This window comes from Somniosus microcephalus, chromosome 5 (assembly GCF_052327205.1).
Source record: "Somniosus microcephalus isolate GS21.2 chromosome 5, FLI_Smic_1.0, whole genome shotgun sequence".
Taxonomy (NCBI): Eukaryota; Metazoa; Chordata; class Chondrichthyes; order Squaliformes; family Somniosidae; genus Somniosus; species Somniosus microcephalus.
In genome coordinates this window covers 279,374,389-279,392,859 of record NC_140991.1, presented here as the reverse complement: position 1 = coordinate 279,392,859, position 18,471 = coordinate 279,374,389, and the positions used below count along the sequence as shown (strand labels likewise).

At 44.9% G+C, this 18,471-nt stretch overlaps 1 protein-coding gene across 5 annotated transcripts in view; it reads right to left on the bottom strand.

Moving 5' to 3' along the window:
* Positions 1 to 18,471, bottom strand: part of LOC147117753 (catenin delta-2-like) — a 1,234,825-nt gene that overhangs the window by 179,745 nt on the left and 1,036,609 nt on the right. For all 5 annotated transcript variants that reach the window (XM_085988992.1, XM_085988995.1, XM_085988993.1 and 2 more), the window contains one exon: positions 13,707 to 13,920. In XM_085988992.1, the coding sequence (XP_085845118.1) occupies positions 13,707 to 13,920 (214 nt within the window). The remainder of the gene's footprint in view (positions 1 to 13,706; positions 13,921 to 18,471) is intronic.

Here is an 18,471-nt window from a genome sequence, read left to right as displayed (position 1 = left end):
TATGTATGGTGGCCGGGCATTGACCAACAGATAGAGGAGTTGACAAAAAGCTGCGCTGGGTGCCAAAAAGTGCAAAATGCACCTCCGATCGCACCGCTACACCCATGGGAATGCCTTCAGCCCCATGGCAACGCGTACATATTGACTTTGCTGGTCCATTCATGGACTCCATGTTCCTAATTGCGGTGGACGCACATTCCAAATGGCCAGAAGTGATCAAGATGAATACCACTACTTCAGAAAAGACAATTGCGGTGTTAAGAACAATATTCGCAAGGATCGGATTGCCAGAACAGATATGTTCGGACAACGGACCACAGTTCGTGTCGGAAGAATTCCAAAAATTCTTAAAGAAGAATGGGGTGAAACATTATACCTCTGCCCCATATCATCTGGCGACAAACGGGTTGGCCGAGAGATTTGTCTAAACATTCAAAAAGGCAATAAAGGCCATGAACGATGATCAGATTCCGTTACAACACAAGGTGGACAATTTCCTAATGGCATATCGAAACGCCGCTCATGCAGTGACTAACCAAAGTCCTGCCAACAGGAGGTTGCGGTCCAGGTTGGACTTGTTAAAACCAAATGTGCGGTGGGAAGTGGAAAACAAACAGTTCCGGCATATTAATAACAAGTCCACTCGAAGTTTCGACGTAGGACAACCAGTGTTGGCAAGGGGCTGTGGAAACGAAAAATGGCAATCCGGAACAATTCGGGCCAGACAAGGACCTCTGATGTACACAGTAGATATTGGTAACAATGTGATAAGGCGTCATGCGGATCAACTGGTAGAATCAAGAGCAAGGGTCGAACCCATGGTTGCGACAGAGACAACTGTGGAAGATGTTAATGAACCTGAAGCATCTACCTCGGCAGGAACTGTACCTGATGATGACGTCCAATACATAGGAAACCAACAAGAAGAGTCACCTCAGCAACAAGAATCAGAGACCACTGAAAGGCGTTATCCAAACCGAATCAGAAGGCCTCCTGAGAGACTGAACCTTTGAACTGTTTATACCTGAAGTTATATATGTATATATGTTATGATGTTATGTTAAATGGGGATATGACTGTTAAGCTAAAAAGGGAGGATTGTGGTGTATGTAACCTGTTCCACCTTAAGAGAACTTAAGCCTGTTCCACCTTAAGAGATGTACTACTTTCTCTGGCTGCTGTATATGTAATACCGGTGGTGACCACCGGTATATAAGTACTGTGTAGTGATATTGTATTTAGTATAGTCCTGACCTCCAACTAGTAAAGACCTGTTGAACTTTATTCTTGTAGTCTGTGTCAGTAATTAATCTTAATACAACTGGAACACACAGACTTAACACCTGCACTGCTTCTCATTGTTTAACACATTCCTGTACTGCTTCTCATTGTTTAACACATTCCTGTACTGCTTCTCATTGTTTAACACATTCCTGTACTGCTTCTCACTGTTTAACACATTCCTGTACTGCTTCTCATTGTTTAACACATTCCTGTACTGCTTCTCATTGTTTAACACATTCCTGTACTGCTTCTCACTGTTTAACACATTCCTGTACTGCTTCTCATTGTTTAACACATTCCTGTACTGCTTCTCATGGTTAAACACATTTCTTCACTGCTTCTCATCTTCCGAAATCAATGGGAATGTAAATTTGATGGTCTCAATACCAGGCATGCCGATCGTCTTCATCAGTTTGCTAGCCAATTGATGAAGTTAGAATTTACCCTCCTAAGTTTGTGTTAAATTCCTTTCTCAGCTATGTTACAAGAAGCAGTAATGAATTTATTTTAAAGGCTCCATTAAAACTTCAGCAAGAATAATTTGGTAGGAGGTCATTGCTGCTGGTAATTTCAACCACAGCTTGATACAGAACAACCCCATGTAAACCTTGTGAATTGTCTGTCGCGGCAATTTTGGTGCAGGTATTAATTATATCAGCCCGTTCACCAGTCAATCCGAATGGTGTGACAGTGCCGAGAAAATACAAATATATGTGTGTGTATGATAGGCGTGTCGGGACAGACAAGAATTTACAATACAAAGTGAGTAATATAAACGATTTGCAAAACAAATTAGATCAAGTAATGAGAATTGAGACTTCAGGAACTAAAGATTCATCTTCTGCAAACTGCTGCAAGCAACCGAGAAGAAAAATGAAAGGGTCATTAAAAAATATGGTAGCCCAGAATGTGCGGTCAGCAGCGGCCGCAAAGTACGCTTTGCACAAGAATCCTGTGATCCCTGTGCCGAGAACTTCGGGTTTTCCGATGTTCAATTCAAATGAACGGAATCTAGTGGGGATCCCCTTCCGTGACGTCAACAAGCTGTCTGAGCAGCCAATCAAAAGGCAGAATTCTCACATGACAGCGAACAAGGAGGGGAGTAAGCTCTTAAAGTTCTAACTTTTTAAAAATGTTAGAGAGCAAAACAAAGATTGGGGTTCTCACATGGGGAAAAGGTGAAATAAAGATGGGCAGCCTAAAAAAAAAATTAAAACTCTTTTTGAAAAGTTTCTTAAAAATTTGTTAATTTTTATTAAAATGTACAAATGTCACACTGCACAAAATTAAAATTTGTTTTCCAGGCCCTTAACATTTGCTTAGCAGTCAATACGCTGTTAAAATCCCAGTTACACCTAATCCCTTTGGGTCTAACTTTTAGTGGGGTAGTTGACAGCGTACTTACTGTGGAAGAGCCGTAGTTTCCGTCAGTTTCCCCGATTTGGCTGATTACACAGATTGCCGGCTCTGTGGCTTGCGGGGGGAGGGTGGAGCGGAGCGGGGAGAGGGTGGAGCGGAGCGGGGAGAGGGTGGAGTGGAGCGGAGCGGGGAGAGGGCACTGCGTGCATGCGCCAAATCCTGAGTTGCCATCAGTTTCATAAACTGAGTTTCAAAAGCAGAATGACGGTGAACTCCGCCAGTTCGCCTTCATCCCGACCTCAAGTTTTTGGCCAGTGTGTTTTTTTCATCTTCTTGAGCACTTTCGTTTATTGATTATAAAATTATTGGAAATGGGAAGAAAGACTGTTTGACTGGGCGGGGCGGTTGAAGGCAGGAGGTTCTGTGATGAAACCTGCAGGAATACATCGAAACTGCGTTGGCAACCCTGCTTATAAATTCACTGCTAAATCCTGCTTCGAATCTGCTCCCCACTGCCAATTTGTGTCAGTCCTGCCCAGTACTGGAATTATGAAGAGTAACCAGCTGGCAAATATACCAGGCCTTAATATAGAGCAAAACAGTGGCATTGTTACAATTCTCTGTATAATCTCAGCCTGTTTAGCTTCTGACAACATACAGGTGGATGTTTGAAGTTGTGCAGAAACATCCCGATGAAAGAGCATGTTGGAGTTGGGAGTTCTCTGTATATGTTCTAACAATACAATTGATCAATGGCAATCCAAGTTATTATATTATAACCTGCATAGTCCAGGGTTGTCTAAACTGTGCCCCTCACCCCCACAAGCCCTGGTCACCTGCCTGTCCAAGTCAAGACAACATGGCCCTATTTGTGTTTCTATTTCTTATTTGCTGGTTTGTCCTGTTTTGAGTTTTGTGGGTCTGGTGGTTTAGAAAGAGCTATTTTCAGTACTGTTGTCTCATTGGAGGATAAATGTTAAAAATCAGAACAAGATCTGTGAGATCAGCTACTTGAGATACCTGTAAATTAGCAGGCCCGTGAATTTAAACTTATATGTGGACCTGGAGGTTCCATTCCACACAAAGGTGCTGCCCACAAACACTCAAAAGCTTGGAGCGCCTTTGGTACTGCACTAATGAAGGGCAAGGTCATAGTAGCATACAACACAGAAGGAGGCCCATTGTGCCTGTGCCGGCTCTTTGAAAAAGCTATCCATTAGTCCCACTCCACTGCTCTTTTCCCATAGCCCTGCAAACATTTCCTTTTCAAGTATATAGCCAACTCCTACTCTTGAATCTGCTTCAACCACCCTTTCAGGTAGTGGGGTCCAGATCATAACAACTCACTGCGTAAAAAAAATTCCCCACATCTCAACCTCTGGTTCTTTTGCCAATTATCTTAAATCTGTGTCCTCTGGTTACTGACCCTCCTACCAGTGGAAACAGTTTCTCCTTATTTACTCTATCAAAACCCTTCATAATTTTGAAAATTGGAATTAAATCTCCCCTTAACCTTCTTAGCTCTAAGGGGAACAATCCCAGCTTTTCTAGTCCCTCATCCCTGATATAATTCTAATAAATCTTCTCTGCACCCTCTCTAATGCCTTGACATCCTTCCTAAAGTATGGTGCCCTGAATTGATCACAATACTCCAGCTGAGGCCTAACCAGTAATTTAGAAATGTTTACCATAACTTCCTTGCTTTGATGAGCAAGACCAAAGCACAATTGTGCATCCTTCACCTCTCCCCCATCCCCAACTCTCAGATCCAAACTGTGGTTTCCCACCACACCACCTCGCAACCTCCGTTACTATTAGAAACACCAGTTCTAATTGGCTATCAGCAGGTGTATGTTCACAGGGTATGATTATATCCTATAAGCTCCCCCTCCCCACCCCACTAACCCAAAGTTTGCTTTCTCCCAACCTTCCTGATTTTTCTTTGGTAAGTGTCCTCCCCCATCCGTCCATTCCCAATCCTGGTTTCTTCATCTGTAACGTTGATCACGTCTGTGCCATCTCCCCTGTAATGCGGCCAAAACCCTAATCCGTGCCTTTGTCACCTTGAGGCTCTGTTTCTCTAATGCCACACTAACCGGTCTCTACTCTCCATAAATTACAACAAAGTAAGAACAATGCAGCCCTCGTCTTCACTCATACCATGCCCTACACCCCAGTTGCCCAGTTCCACCTACTCCCCGTGCTACAGGAAATTGGCATCAATATCCTTGCCCTGATGTTCAAATCCCTCCATAGTCCCATAACACCAATAACTTGCATTTATATAGTGCAGTTAATGTTGTAAAACATCCCAAGGCACTCACAGGAGTGTTATCAAAGAAAATTTGACACCAAGCCACCTTTAGGTGTCAGCCATGGCTCAGTGGTAGCAATCTTGCCTCTGAGTCAAAGGGTTGTAGGTTCAAGTCCCACTCCAGAGCCTTGAGCGCAAAAGCACTAGGCTGACACTCCAGTGCATTACTGAGGGAGTGCTGCACTGTCAGAGGTGCTGACTTTCGGATAAGACTTTCAACCGAGGTCCCGTCTACTCTCTCAGGTGGAAGTAAAAAGATCCCATGGCACTATTTTGAAGAAGAGCAGGAGAGTTATCCCCAGTGTCCTGGCCAATATTTATCCCTCAATCAACGTCACTAAAACAGATTATCTGGTCATTATCACATTGCTGTTTGTGGGATCTTGCTGTGCACAAATTGGCTGCCGTGTTTCCTACATTACAACAGTGACTACACTTTAAACATACTTCATTGGCTGTAAAGTGCTTTGGGACGTCCTGAAGCTGTGAAAGATGCTATTTAACTGCAAGTCTTTCTTTTTCTTTTATAAGGAGATATTAGGGCAGGTTGGTCAAAGAAGTAGGTTTCAAGGAGCGTCTTAAACAAGGAAAGAGAGATAGAGAGGCGGAAAGGTTGTGGGAGGGAATTCCAGAGCTTAGAGCCTCGGCAGCTGAAAGCCCTACCTCAGCAATCTCCTCCAGCCATACATACACACTCGCACTCTCCCTTCCTGTGACTCTGGTTTACTCCTGGTTCCCTGTTCCCTCCATAAGAACTTAGAAACAGGAAAAGGCCATTCAGCCCCTCGAACCTGCTCCGCCATTCAATTAGATCATGGCTGATCTGTACCTCAACTCCATTTACAGGAAATTTTTGATTAACCGGCCCCTAAATAACCGGAACGCTCTATCCACCGGCAAAATTCAGGAGTCGGTTCAGATAACTTTTTTTACTTTTATTACTTTTTTTTTTACTCCATTTGTTGCTGTGCAAGGGTGTAGCTGAAGCTGTTGCTAAGCTACAGAGATGCTTGCAACTTGTGCCGATTGTTTTGAAGCTAAGCAACAGGGTTTGTTGCTTTATACGGAGCTCTGAGCTCCGTATCTTTTACTGTAGCGTTCGGTTATCCGGAATTGTTGATGAACCGGCAACACGTCGGTCCCGTCCGTGCCGGATACCAGAAAGTTTCCTGTACCTGCCTTGGCTACATATCCCTTGATACCCTTACCTTACAAAAATCTATCGATCTCAGTCTTGAAAGTGCCAATCATCCCAGCATCTACAGCCTTTTGGGGGAGAGAATTCCATATTCGTACTATCCTTTGTGTGCAAAAGTGCTTCCTGATTTCCCTCTAAAATGGTCTAGCTCTGATTTTAAGATTGTGCCCTTGTTCTTGATTTCCCACACCAGAGGAAATAGTTTCTTGGTATCTACCCTAATGAATCCTTTTAACATTTTAAACATCTCGATCAGACCACCCCTCAATCTTATATACTGAAGACATACTCCACTCTAAATTTTGAATGCCCATTCCAAATCCATCTGGTTTGCCATCTTCTCCCCTACTTTCAAAAGCCTCTTTAGTAAAATCCTTCCCTTTGACTGGGCTTTTGCACCCCAACTCACACACCCCAACTTCTGCTTTCCCTCTTGGTTGACATCTGCCATTTCCCATCACCCTGTCAAACATTCTCATAGAGTCATAGAGTTTTACAGCACAGAAAGAGGCCCTTCGGCCCATCGTGTCTGCACCGCCCATCCATCCCTGTCCAGTCTAATCCCATTTTCCAGCATTTGGTCCATAGCCTTGTATGCAATGGCATTTCAAGTGCTCATCCAAATGCTTCTTGAATGTTGTGAGGGTTCCTGCCTCTACCACCCTTTCAGGCATTGAGTTCCACATTCCAACCACCCTCTGGGTGAAGAAGTTCCTCCTCAAATCCCCTCTAAATCTCCTGCCCCTTACCCTGAATCTATGCCCCCTTGTTATTGACCCCCCTACTAAGGGGAAAAGTTCCTCTTTATCTACCCTATCTATGCCCCTCATCATTTTGTACACCTCAATCAGGTCCCCCCTCAGCCTTCTTTGCTCCAAGGAAAACAACCCCAGCCTGTCCAGCCTCTCTTCATAGCTGAGGCGCTCCATCCCAGGTAACATCCTGGTGAATCTTCTCTGCACCCTCTCCAAAGCAATCACATCCTTCCTATAGTGAGGCGACCAGAACTGCACACAGTACTCCAGCTGTGGCCTCACCAGCGTTTTGTACAGCTCCATCATAACCTCCCTGCTCTTATATTCTATGCCTCGGCTAATGAAGGCAAGTATCCCATATGCCTTTTTAACCACCTTATCTACCTGTTCCGCTGCCTTCAGGGATCTATGTACATGTACACCAAGGTCCCTCTGACCCTCTGTACTTCCTAGGGCCCTACCACTCATTGTGTATTCCCTTGCCTTATTTGTCCGTCCAAAATGCATCACCTCGCACTTTTCAGGGTTAAATTCCATTTGCCACTTTTCCGCCCATCTGACCAACCCGTTTATATCATCCTGTAGCCTGAGGCTTTCCTCCTCGCAATTTACCACCCCACCAATTTTCGTGTCATCTGCGAACTTACTGATCATACCTTTTACATTCTCATCCAAATCATTTATGTAGATCACAAACAACAAGGGACCCAGCACCGATCCCTGAGGTACCCCACTGGACACAGGCTTCCAGTCACAAAAGCAACCTTCGACCATCACCCTCTGCCTCCTGCCACTCAGCCAGTTTAGGATCCAACGCGCCAAGGCACCCTGGATCCCATGGGCTCTTACCTTCTTGACCAGTCTCCTATGCGGGACTTTGTCAAAAGCTTTACTGAAATCCATGTAAACCACATCCACAGCATTTCCCTCATCCACCCCCCTAGTCACCCCCTCGAAAAATTCAATCAGATTGGTCAGACATGATTTACCCTTGACAAAGCCATGCTGACTATCCCCGATTAATCCTTGCCTCTCCAAGTGGGGACTAATTTTGTCCCTCAGAATTTTTTCCAATAATTTCCCTACCACAGATGTTAGGCTCACTGGCCTGTAATTCCCTGGTTTATCCCTGCTACCCTTCTTGAATAATGGTACTACGTTAGCTGTTCTCCAGTCCTCTGGTACATCCCCTGTGGCCAGAGAGGTTCTGAAAATTTGTGTCAGAGCCCCTGCAATCTCCTCCTTTGCCTCCCACAGCAGCCTGGGATACATCTCGTCCGGGCCTGGGGATTTATCCACTTTTTGACCTGCTAAAACCGCTAGCACCTCCTCCCTCTCGATGCTAATATGTTCAAGTATGTCACAGTCCCCTTGCCCGATTTCTATGTCTGCATCGTCTTTCTCCATAGTGAACACAGATGCAAAAAATTCATTTAAAACCCCGCCTACCTCATCTGGCTCTACACACAGATTGCCACTTTGGTCCCTAATGGGCCCTACCCTTTCCCTGGTTATCCTCTTGCCCTTAATATACTTATAAAACATCTTAGGATTTTCCTTTATTTTGCTCGCCAGTGTTATTTCATGGCCCCTCCTCGCCCTCCTAATTTCTTTTTTAAGTACGCCCCTGCACTTTTTATACTCCTCTAGGGCTTCTTCCGTCTTTAGTCTTTTGTAACTGCCAAAAGCCCCCCTTTTATTCCTAATGCATTTTTGTATATCCCTTGTCATCCAAGGTTCCCTTTGCTTGTTGGTCCCACCCTTGACCTTTACAGGAACATGTTGGCGTTGTACTCTCTCTATTTCCCTTCTGAAAGTCTCCCACTGTTTTGATGTGGATTTTCCTATAAGTAGCTGCTCCCAGTCCACTTTGGCCAGATCCTGCCTTATCATATTAAAATCGGCCTTCCCCCAATTTAGAACCCTTATTTCCAGGCCATCTTTGTCCTTTTCCATGACCACCTTAAATCTCACCGAATTATGGTCACTGTCGCCAAAATGCTCTCCTACTGACACTTCCACCACTTGCCCGGCTACATTCCCCAGAATTAGGTCCAGTACCGCCCCCTCTCTTGTAGGACTTTCTACATGTTGGCTCAAAAAGCTCTCCTGGATGCACTTTAAGAATTCTGCACCCTCTAAGCCTTTCACACTCTGACTATCCCAATTTATATTGGGGAAGTTGAAATCCCCCACTATTATTACCCTATTATTTTCGCACTTTTCTGAGATTTGCCTACATATCTGTTCCTCTATCTCCCCCTGACTGTTTGGGGGCCTATAGTACACTCCCAGCAAAGTGCTTGCCCCCTTTTTGTTTTTAAGTTCTACCCATATGGCCTCATTAGAGGAACCCGCTAATATATCATCCCTCCTTACAGCAGTAATTGACTCCTTAATTAATATTGCAACACCACCTCCCCTTTTACACCCCCCTCTGTCTCGCCTGAAGATTCTATACCCCGGAATATTGAGCTGCCAGTCCTGACCCTCCCTCAACCATGTCTCCGTGATGGCAACAATATCGTGCTCCCATGTGTTCAACAACAACTTCAGTTCATCCACCTTATTTGCAAGACTCCTTGCATTAAAATAAATGCCTTCCAGCCCTGCCATATTCTCTTTTGCCTTCACATATTTGCTCTGCCTTCCCAGCTGACTTGTTTTTCCCTCTGTATTTGGCTGTAAATCACCCCCTACTATAGCTCCACTCTGTACCCCATCCCCCTGCCAAGTTAGTTTAAACCCCCCCAGCAGTGCTAGCAAACCTCCCCGCAAGGATATTGGTTCCCCTCTGGTTCAGGTGTAAACCGTCCGGCTTGTACAAGTCCCACCTTTTCCAGAAGCAGACCCAGTGATCCAGGAAACTAAAGCCCTCCCTCCTGCACCATCCCTTTAGCCACGCATTCATCTGTTCTATCTTCCTATTCCTATACTCACTAGCACGTGGCACCGGGAGTAATCCAGAGATTACAACCCTTGAGGTCCTGCTCCTTAATCCTTCACCTAGCTCCCTAAATTCTTGCTGCAGGACCTCATCCCTCTTTTTACCTATGTCGTTGGTACCAATGTGGACCACGACCACTGGCTGTTCACCCTCCCCGTCCAGAATGCCCTGCAGCCGCTCAGTGACATCCTTGACCCTGGCACCAGGGAGGCAACAAACCATCCTGGATTCACGTCTACGGCCACAGAAACGCCTATCTGTTCCCCTTACTATAGAATCCCCTACCACTATTGCTCTCCCACTCTTTTTCCCCCCTTCCTGGGCAGCAGGAGCACCCCCAGTGCCAGGAAGTTGGCTGCTGCTGCTGCCTTCCCCTGGTGAGTCATCCCCCTCAACAGTATCCAAAGCGGTATACTTGTTTGAAAGGGGGATGTCCGCAGGGGTTCCCTGCACTACCTGCCTGCCTTTGTTGCTCCGCCTGATGGTCACCCCCTGTGCTGCCCTACCCTGAGGCGTGAACAACTCGCTAAACGTGCTATCCACGAGCCTCTCAGCATCGCGCATGCTCCAAAATTCATCCACCCGCAGCTCGAGCGCCACAATGCGGTCTACAAGTAGCTGCAGCTGGATGCATTTCCCGCACACATGGTCGTCAGGATCCAAGGTGTGCTACAGAAATGTTGTTGTCTTTAATATTCTCATCACATTGGATTCAGACTAAAAGAAAAATTCCATTACTCTTGTGACCTTGACTGCTCCTGTCCTCAACTTGATCTTGTTTTAAAGTTTCTCATGACTTTCCACAGAATCATGTGCTGACTCTGTAACACTACCAAGGATTAGGCTTCGGGAAGAGTGCCCTGCCTTACTCACCTTAGCCCTCAATTCAAAGTCCCTGACCAGTCGGTGCCTCGACTATCTCTTTGATCAGACCTCATTTCTCACATGAGCAATCATCCATATCCCAGGCTGCATCTCACTTGTCTACGTGAGATTTAAGGTTCAGTATTGGAAATGAGCCATGATGGTCAAATTCTTTTCAAAAAACCCCATTTAGAAACAATTTTGATCCAATATTATATGACGCTGAGATAGGATCGTGGTGCTGATCATATGATGCCATCATTAGCGGAATTGATGTCCCTTTTGAAAATGGTTCAAGTAAATCTCCTGCTAACACAGCGAGCAGGAGAGACAGAGGGCTGGATTTTCATTGAGGAGGCGTGTAGGAGGTGGGACTACAACTTTTGGGGTTGTAGTCCCGCCTCCATCGAGTTGTGGGCAGCCCACGTGATTTTCACTTGATTGACCTTGATGATCCCGCCCAGTGGGCTCAGCAGGCCAATTAAGGGCCACCCGGCAACAGGTGACATCACAGATTGACATTTCATCTGTCGAAAGCTTTTGACAGATGAACTATCAGCGTTTGACAGCTGTTTGAAGCTGTCAAACACTGACAATCTGTACTCCAAGTTAATTCCTTCCTCTCAGGCTGATTTAGAGATCTCTCCAAAACAGAAAGCTGAATGCTGCAACTTTTGACAGCTCGCGGCCATTCTGCTTTCTGTGCCGGTGAGATGAGGGATTCCCGAGACCTGAAGGAAGGAAGCCTGTAAAGGTAAGTAAATGTAAGTAAAACTTCTTTAAACACTTTACACACACCAAACACACTTACCTCTGAACTCATGCACCCATCACTCACTTGAACACCGGACATCTTGAACCCTCCAAGCCCTTCAGCCCGACGGTCCGCCTCGCTAACTTGGCGTGGTTTGAAGCCATCGGGCAGCCCACACTTCAGCAATAAAAATAGGGATTAGGCTAAAAACTGCCTGTTAACAGGCAGTTAATTGGCACTAAACCCCTTCCCGCCTCGAGGAGGCGGGTCCCAGCACAGGTCGGGTATCCGCGTCCTTTGAAACTGTCATGGAGGCGGGTTGGGGACGGGGTGGGTTCGTGTCCCCCGATTTCAAGATTTTAACCCCCCACACGCCTCCAATTCCGCCTCCACTGCCCAGTGAAAATCCTGCCCAGAGGCTTTCTCTCTGTTACCTATGGGTGCTGAGGCCAATTATAATGACCTCACCATGGAGATCTCCTCTCAAACTCAAAAAGATGCAAAACAGCAATGCATGACATGCAACATTTGTGACGCCAAAGCGAAGGTCACTATTCTAGTTTCACAATAATGAACGCTCATTGTTATTATTAACTGTGAAAAAAAACTTCTGGCAAGTTAACCTGAACAGCTACACACATTCTGGCTGTGTTGATATCTTATTCAAGCGTGCAAACAGCTCCCTGAGGCTACGTGTTTTGACAGCGAAACAAAGAGATGAGTAAATATGTCATGACTAGCACTGTCATATTATTAGGTCTGTCACTCTGTAGGATACCTCGTCAATGAACACACATCACAGTTGCACAGTGCCTTTCCAGTAGATTTGGCAGGCGTCTAATTATACTTGCCTAACAGATTAAAGGTGCTACAGACAGCACTAGCAGTCTGCGTGAGGCCCAGACAGAAACACAAAACCATCCTCTGCCAGCAACTAACTAGGTGTTATTCACTGAGGTATATCATGCTGAAGCCTTCTGTTCCACCTCTTATTATATTTCCTTCAGCTCTCATTGTGGTTTGCGCCAACATATCTGTCACCATTAATTTTGATGGAGTGGTTACCATTGCCAAAGAATGAATTCTCCCCCGTCCTTACCTTTCATTAGCGACAGTACCGTGCAATCGAAGCTACTGAATAGTTACATTCAGTTGGCACTTTACAAGTCTCCCGTGAGATCTCAGCCAATCAGGAAAAGCAGAATTCATATTCCATTCATAGAATCAGCCCAGCAACAGGCCATTTAGCAGTGCTTTTCTCCACATGAGCCATTTGGTCTAATCCCACTCTTGCTCCCCAAACCATTGATACTCCCTCTTCTTCAAGCAACTATCTAATTCCCTTTCATTGTTTATGGATTCTGTTTCAACAATGCTTTGTGGCACAGAATTCCATATTGCTACCATTATTGGTGTAAAGGCATGTTTGTGTAACCCTCACTTTAATTGCGTATCTTAGATTTGAGTCAGACAAACAGGAGTAGGCCATTCAGCCCCCCCGGAGCCTGTTCCATCATTCAATTAGATCATAGCTGATCTGATCTTCATATCCCTTGATATCATTACCCGACAAAAATCTATCAATCTCAATCTTGAAAACTGCAATTGTCCCAGCATCCACAGCCTTTTGGGGGAGAGAGTTCCAGATTTCTACAACCCTTAGTGTGAAGAAGTGCTTCCAGATTTCACTCCTGAATGGCCTGGCTCTAATCTTAAGATTGTGCTGGACTGCCCCAACTGAGGAAATCGTTTATCTCTATCTAGCGAATCCTTTTATCATTTTACATACTTAGATCAGAGCACCCTTCAACCTTCTAATACTCAAGGAAATACAAGCCAAGTTTATGCAACCTATCCTAGTAATTTAACCCTTTTAGCGCCGGTATCATTCTGGTGAATCTGCGCTGCACCCACATCCAAGGCCTTCCTGAGATGCCCAGAACTGAACAGATGGGGTCTGACCAAGGCACAGTACTCTCAATGTTCAACAGGCCAGACAGACAGTGATCCCATTTGTCATAACCCTCCTTAATCTCAAAGACATCTATTAGACGATGGCTCGCTGAAGTAATATTTCAAAGAAGGGATGGCATGTCCGATGGAAAATCCTGTTGGGTTTTGTCTTGAACCTGATGTATAATAAATCAACTCATTCAGACAGTGGAAAGTGGGTTTCATTTCCCACTTTGGGAAGACCGCACGTATAGCGTACAGAAAAGATAGAATCTGACCTGTAACCAGCTCCCTGATCTCTACGTCAGGAGTCTTCCGCAGCAGTCGCACCAGTGCTGGAATCCCACCACAGTTTTTCAAGGCAATTTTGTTGTCATCGTTTGCCTTGCCGTACACCAGGTTCCTCAGGGCTCCGCAGGCACTGCGATGGACTTCCTGCATCCGATGGTCCAACAGGTCTACCAGCAATTGGATTCCACCTTGTCTTCTTATCTACAAGATTAGTTCACTTGTTAAGAGCTAATAGTTAATCCCATCAAAAGAAACACAGTTAAGGAACAAATCCCTAAAGGATCAAAAAATCCTATGGCTTAATGAATTGACCCTAAATATTAAATAAGACAAGACAGCCAAACAAATACTGGTGCCTCTCACTTTGCGGCTGCATTGTATGCTGTAGATCTGTTGCCGAGAAGAGCTTGGACTTCTGTTACAACATCATGAAGTTCAGCTCCATTCACATTATGAATGGGTCATTCTACCCACAACCCACTGTTCTTATTCATGATGTCACCGGGGCAACACTTCATGATGTCAGAATATTACGCAAAATACTTGCTCCCATGCTACCTCAAACCAGTGCATGGAAAAACAAGAGATCATCGGTCAGTGGATATTACTGTGCGTGTTATGTAAGGAGATAGCACTAGTGAGGAGATGCCACCCTCTTATGTCCTTGGGACTCTTGCAATTTTCACCTTCCCACCTTTTTTGGGGAAACACTTACATTTTTAAAACAGACTCGCTACAAATAACAGTAGCTCTCAACCCCCAGCTGTTTAGTGCCCTTTTCCCCCCAACAGTACTTTCTTCTGTATTAATCCTGTGTCTGTTACCATTCTTTCTCTCCCCAAGCACATCAGTGTCTCATCACAGGGTTCAACGTGTAATGTCACACACCCCACGTGTCTCGATCTCTGCCTCCCTCTTCTCCGCGAAGTTCTACTGACCACCAGTGCATTTTACAACCACTGAACTACATTTGAAGTGTGGCCACTGTTGTAATGTCGGAAACGCAGCGGCCAATTTGTGCACAGCAAGCTCCCAAAAATAGCAATTAAATAAATGACCAGATAATCTGGGTTTTTTTTTTAAAGTGATGTTGGTTGAAGAATAAATGTTGGCTAGGCCACCAAGGAGAACTCCCTAGCTCTTCTTTGAAATAGTGCCATGGGATCTTTTACGTCCACTTGAGAGGGCAGACGGAGCCTCGGTTTAACATCTCACCCAAAAGACGGCACCTCCAACAGTGTAGCACTCCCTCAGTACAGCACTGGAGTGTTAGTCTAGATTATGTGCTCAACTCTCTGGAGTGAGACTTGAACAATAAGTATACGTAAGTGATGGTCACCATAGAGACAGCCCAGGATAGTGCTATCTATCGGCCCTTTAGATGATCCATCCCCCCAAACTATGACATCGACTTCCCCCACTCCTGAACCCACCTTTCGTATCACTGATGTCATTGGCTGGCATGGTGGTTGCTGGTGCCAGAATTGAGCGCTGTTCTCCTGCCCCTGCCTCAATATCAGCCGCTTACCCAGCCCCAGCCTCTGGGTATTTAATACCACCAATGGTGGTGAGAACTATTTGGGAAGTGCTTGTGACATTTCTTTACATTAAAGATGTGATAGGAATGCAAGCTGTCATTAACATTGCTGTGAGTCTGAATCAGAAAATGTTTAGTGTGACAAACTGGAAATGGGTTGGTAATTGAGATACGCATCCACCACCCCACCACCTCCCTCCCGCATATTCTGTGCTGTCCAGTCCCCCCCCCCCCACCCTCCAAAAACGGGCTAGCAGTCTTGGGCACTTATGGGCGCATCTAGGGTGCCCATCTTATTACAGGAGGTGGATAGTCCTCTGTAGGAACCTGGGCCAGTGGAGGGTGTGGGAACCTCACTGGAAGAGGCCCCTTTAAAAATTAAAAATATCATTGGGCCAGCAGACCTTCTGGGGTTCCGGCCTCAATCCCAGTCTGTACACCCCTCCTTCCCCCAATGGTCCCTCCCATCTGCCGCTGGTCGAGGAGATCAGGTGAACCCTTGCCCTCTATGCACTAGATCCCTCTGAGGCCCCAGGGGGTAGGATCTCCCAATCTAGGGGCTCCCTTTCCCGGCAAGGGTTGGCATCTCTGGTTGGACTTGTTCCGGAAGATTTCACCACAACCGCCCTGACCCCGTGCTTTTGCCATTGGGCGCAATGCCTGCCAGGCCAATTGGAAAGTGAACAGACTCTTTGTTACATGATTGAATGATTCTTGACTCTCAGTCAAACAGCAAATATAAAAATGTCACATTAAAAAAAAATTCACTGCACATTATTAGTAAGTCCTAAACTCAGACTGCTTTAAGAGTTCTGAAGGCAATTAGTGCTAAAATGTTGCATGTTTAAAACTGGAAATGCCACATACTTCAGTTCCATAATCTCCAAGCAAATGATCGTAACTGTCTCCGATTCCTCAACAATAATCTAATTGGCTTCCGTTTCATTCTCTTTCTAAAGTCTTCACACCAAAAGGCCGCAGTTCATCTGTTTTTAGTGGTGTTGGTTGAAAGATAAATATTGGTCAGGCCACCCCTGGAAAACTCCCCTGCTTTCAGTGACAATTCCACTAGGTGTCAGTCGTGGCTCAGTGTTAAAACTCTCGCCTCTGAGTCAGAAGGTTGTGGGCTCAAGAGCGGGTCCAGAGACTTGAACGCAAAATCCAGGCTGACGCTCCAGTGCAGCAGCACTGAAGGAGTGCGGCACTGTCGGAGGTGCCGTCTTTCAGATGAGACGTTAAACTGAGGCCCCATCTACCCTCTCGTAGACACAAAAGATCTCATGGCACTATTTCAAAGCACAGCAGCAGAGTTCTCCAGGGGTGCCCTGGCCAATGTTTATCTTTCAACCAACACCACTAAAAACCGATCATCTGGTCAACCACATTGTTGTTTGTGGGACCTTGTTGTGCACAAATTGGCTGCTGCATTTCCTACATTATAACAGTGACCACAATTCAAAAATACTTCATTGGCTGTGAAGTGTTTGGGGATGTCCTGAGGTCGTGAATGGCGCTATAGAAATACAAGTCTTTCTTTTTTCTTTGTTTATTATCTGCTCTCCAGCTATTGAGAGCGGCGACTGCTCTAAAAATAACCACGTTAATTTTCACACTGGCCAAGGCTGCAGTGAGATAATTAACTGGTTGTCCCACTTAGAGCATGTCAGTCATTTCCGTGCAAGTGGACCTCAGACAATATGTTGTGCTTCCTATCAGTCATTTTAATGATGTCGTTGTTTGAGGTTGACTTGTGATATTGATCTGTGTGGAAATTCTCTTCTACACTGCTGTCCCTGACCAAGCATTGGGTACTATTAACCCATTAAAGGGGCGCTTCTGCTATATTGGCCCAGTAATTCCATTCCAAACGCGTGAGTACGGTCGGGGTACTCAGGCGTCTGGCCGGAGGAAATGCCGGTTTTCAGCATGCACAGCGCATGCGGGGAAAACCGGCATTTCCTGTCCTCTGAACGAAGGGGTTCAGAGGCACAGCGCATGCGACTGCACAGGCAGCGCGTGCGCAGTGAATTTCGTCGATTTCATTCATGGATTCAGTGAGGTTAAGTCCTTACAACTTACACATGAAAAAAGCATGTGTAAAGTTGCTCCAGAGGCTGCGGAGGAAGATATATTTTATCATGGAGCTTCTGAAAGGCAATATTTTTGTTTGGGAAAGGGAGGAAAGTTATTTTAAGAAATGCTGAGGTAAGTTTTAAAGTTTATTTATTTTTTTTTTTAAACGGGTTTTCAGTACTGTAGGTAGAAGGAGCAATTGTGGCTGTGTGAATTGAATTTGCTGTGTTTATTAAATGTGAAAATGACTGTTCTAAAATGAATAATGTAACATTTCCAACATTTTTAAGAAAGAAACTTTTCATCAGTAATATATTATTTTAAGTAATTATGTATGTATGTCCGTGTATATTCCTTTACGTATATGTATGTATGTATATATTCCTTTACTTATGTGTATGAATGTATGTATTTAATTATGATTTTCCAATAAGTTACTTTCTTTGAAAGTCATAATTAAATACATACATTCATACACATAATAAGTAAAGGAATATATACATATATATACATATACGCAAAGGAATATATACAGACATACATACATAATTACTTAAAAGAATATATTACTGATGAAAAGTTTCTTTCTTAAAAATGTTGGAGTCATTTTCACATTTAATAAACACAGCAAATTCAATTCACATAGCCACAATTGCTCCTTCGACTTACAGTACTGAAACCCCTTTTTAAAAAACAAAAATAAACTTTAAAACTTACCTCAGCATTTCTTAAAATAACTTTCCTCCCTTTCCCAAACAAAAATATTGCCTTTCAGAAGCTCCACGATAAAATATATCTTCCTCCGCAGCCTCTGGAGCAACTGTACTCATGCTTTTTTCATGTGTAAGTTGTAAGGACTTAACCTCACTGAAAGCATGAATGAAACCGGCGAATTTCACTGCGCACGCGCTGCCTGTGCAGTCGCACGCGTTCTGCCTCTGAACCCCTTCGTTCAGAGGACAGGAAATGCCGGTTTTCCCCGCATGCGCTGTGCATGCTGAAAACCGGCATTTCCTCCGGCCAGACGCGTGAGTACCCCGACCGTACTCACGCGTTTGGAACGGAATTACTGGGCCAACATTTTACATGTCAATAAAATGGAAAATTTAACAATTGCACGATTTGCCAATAACCATCTTCAT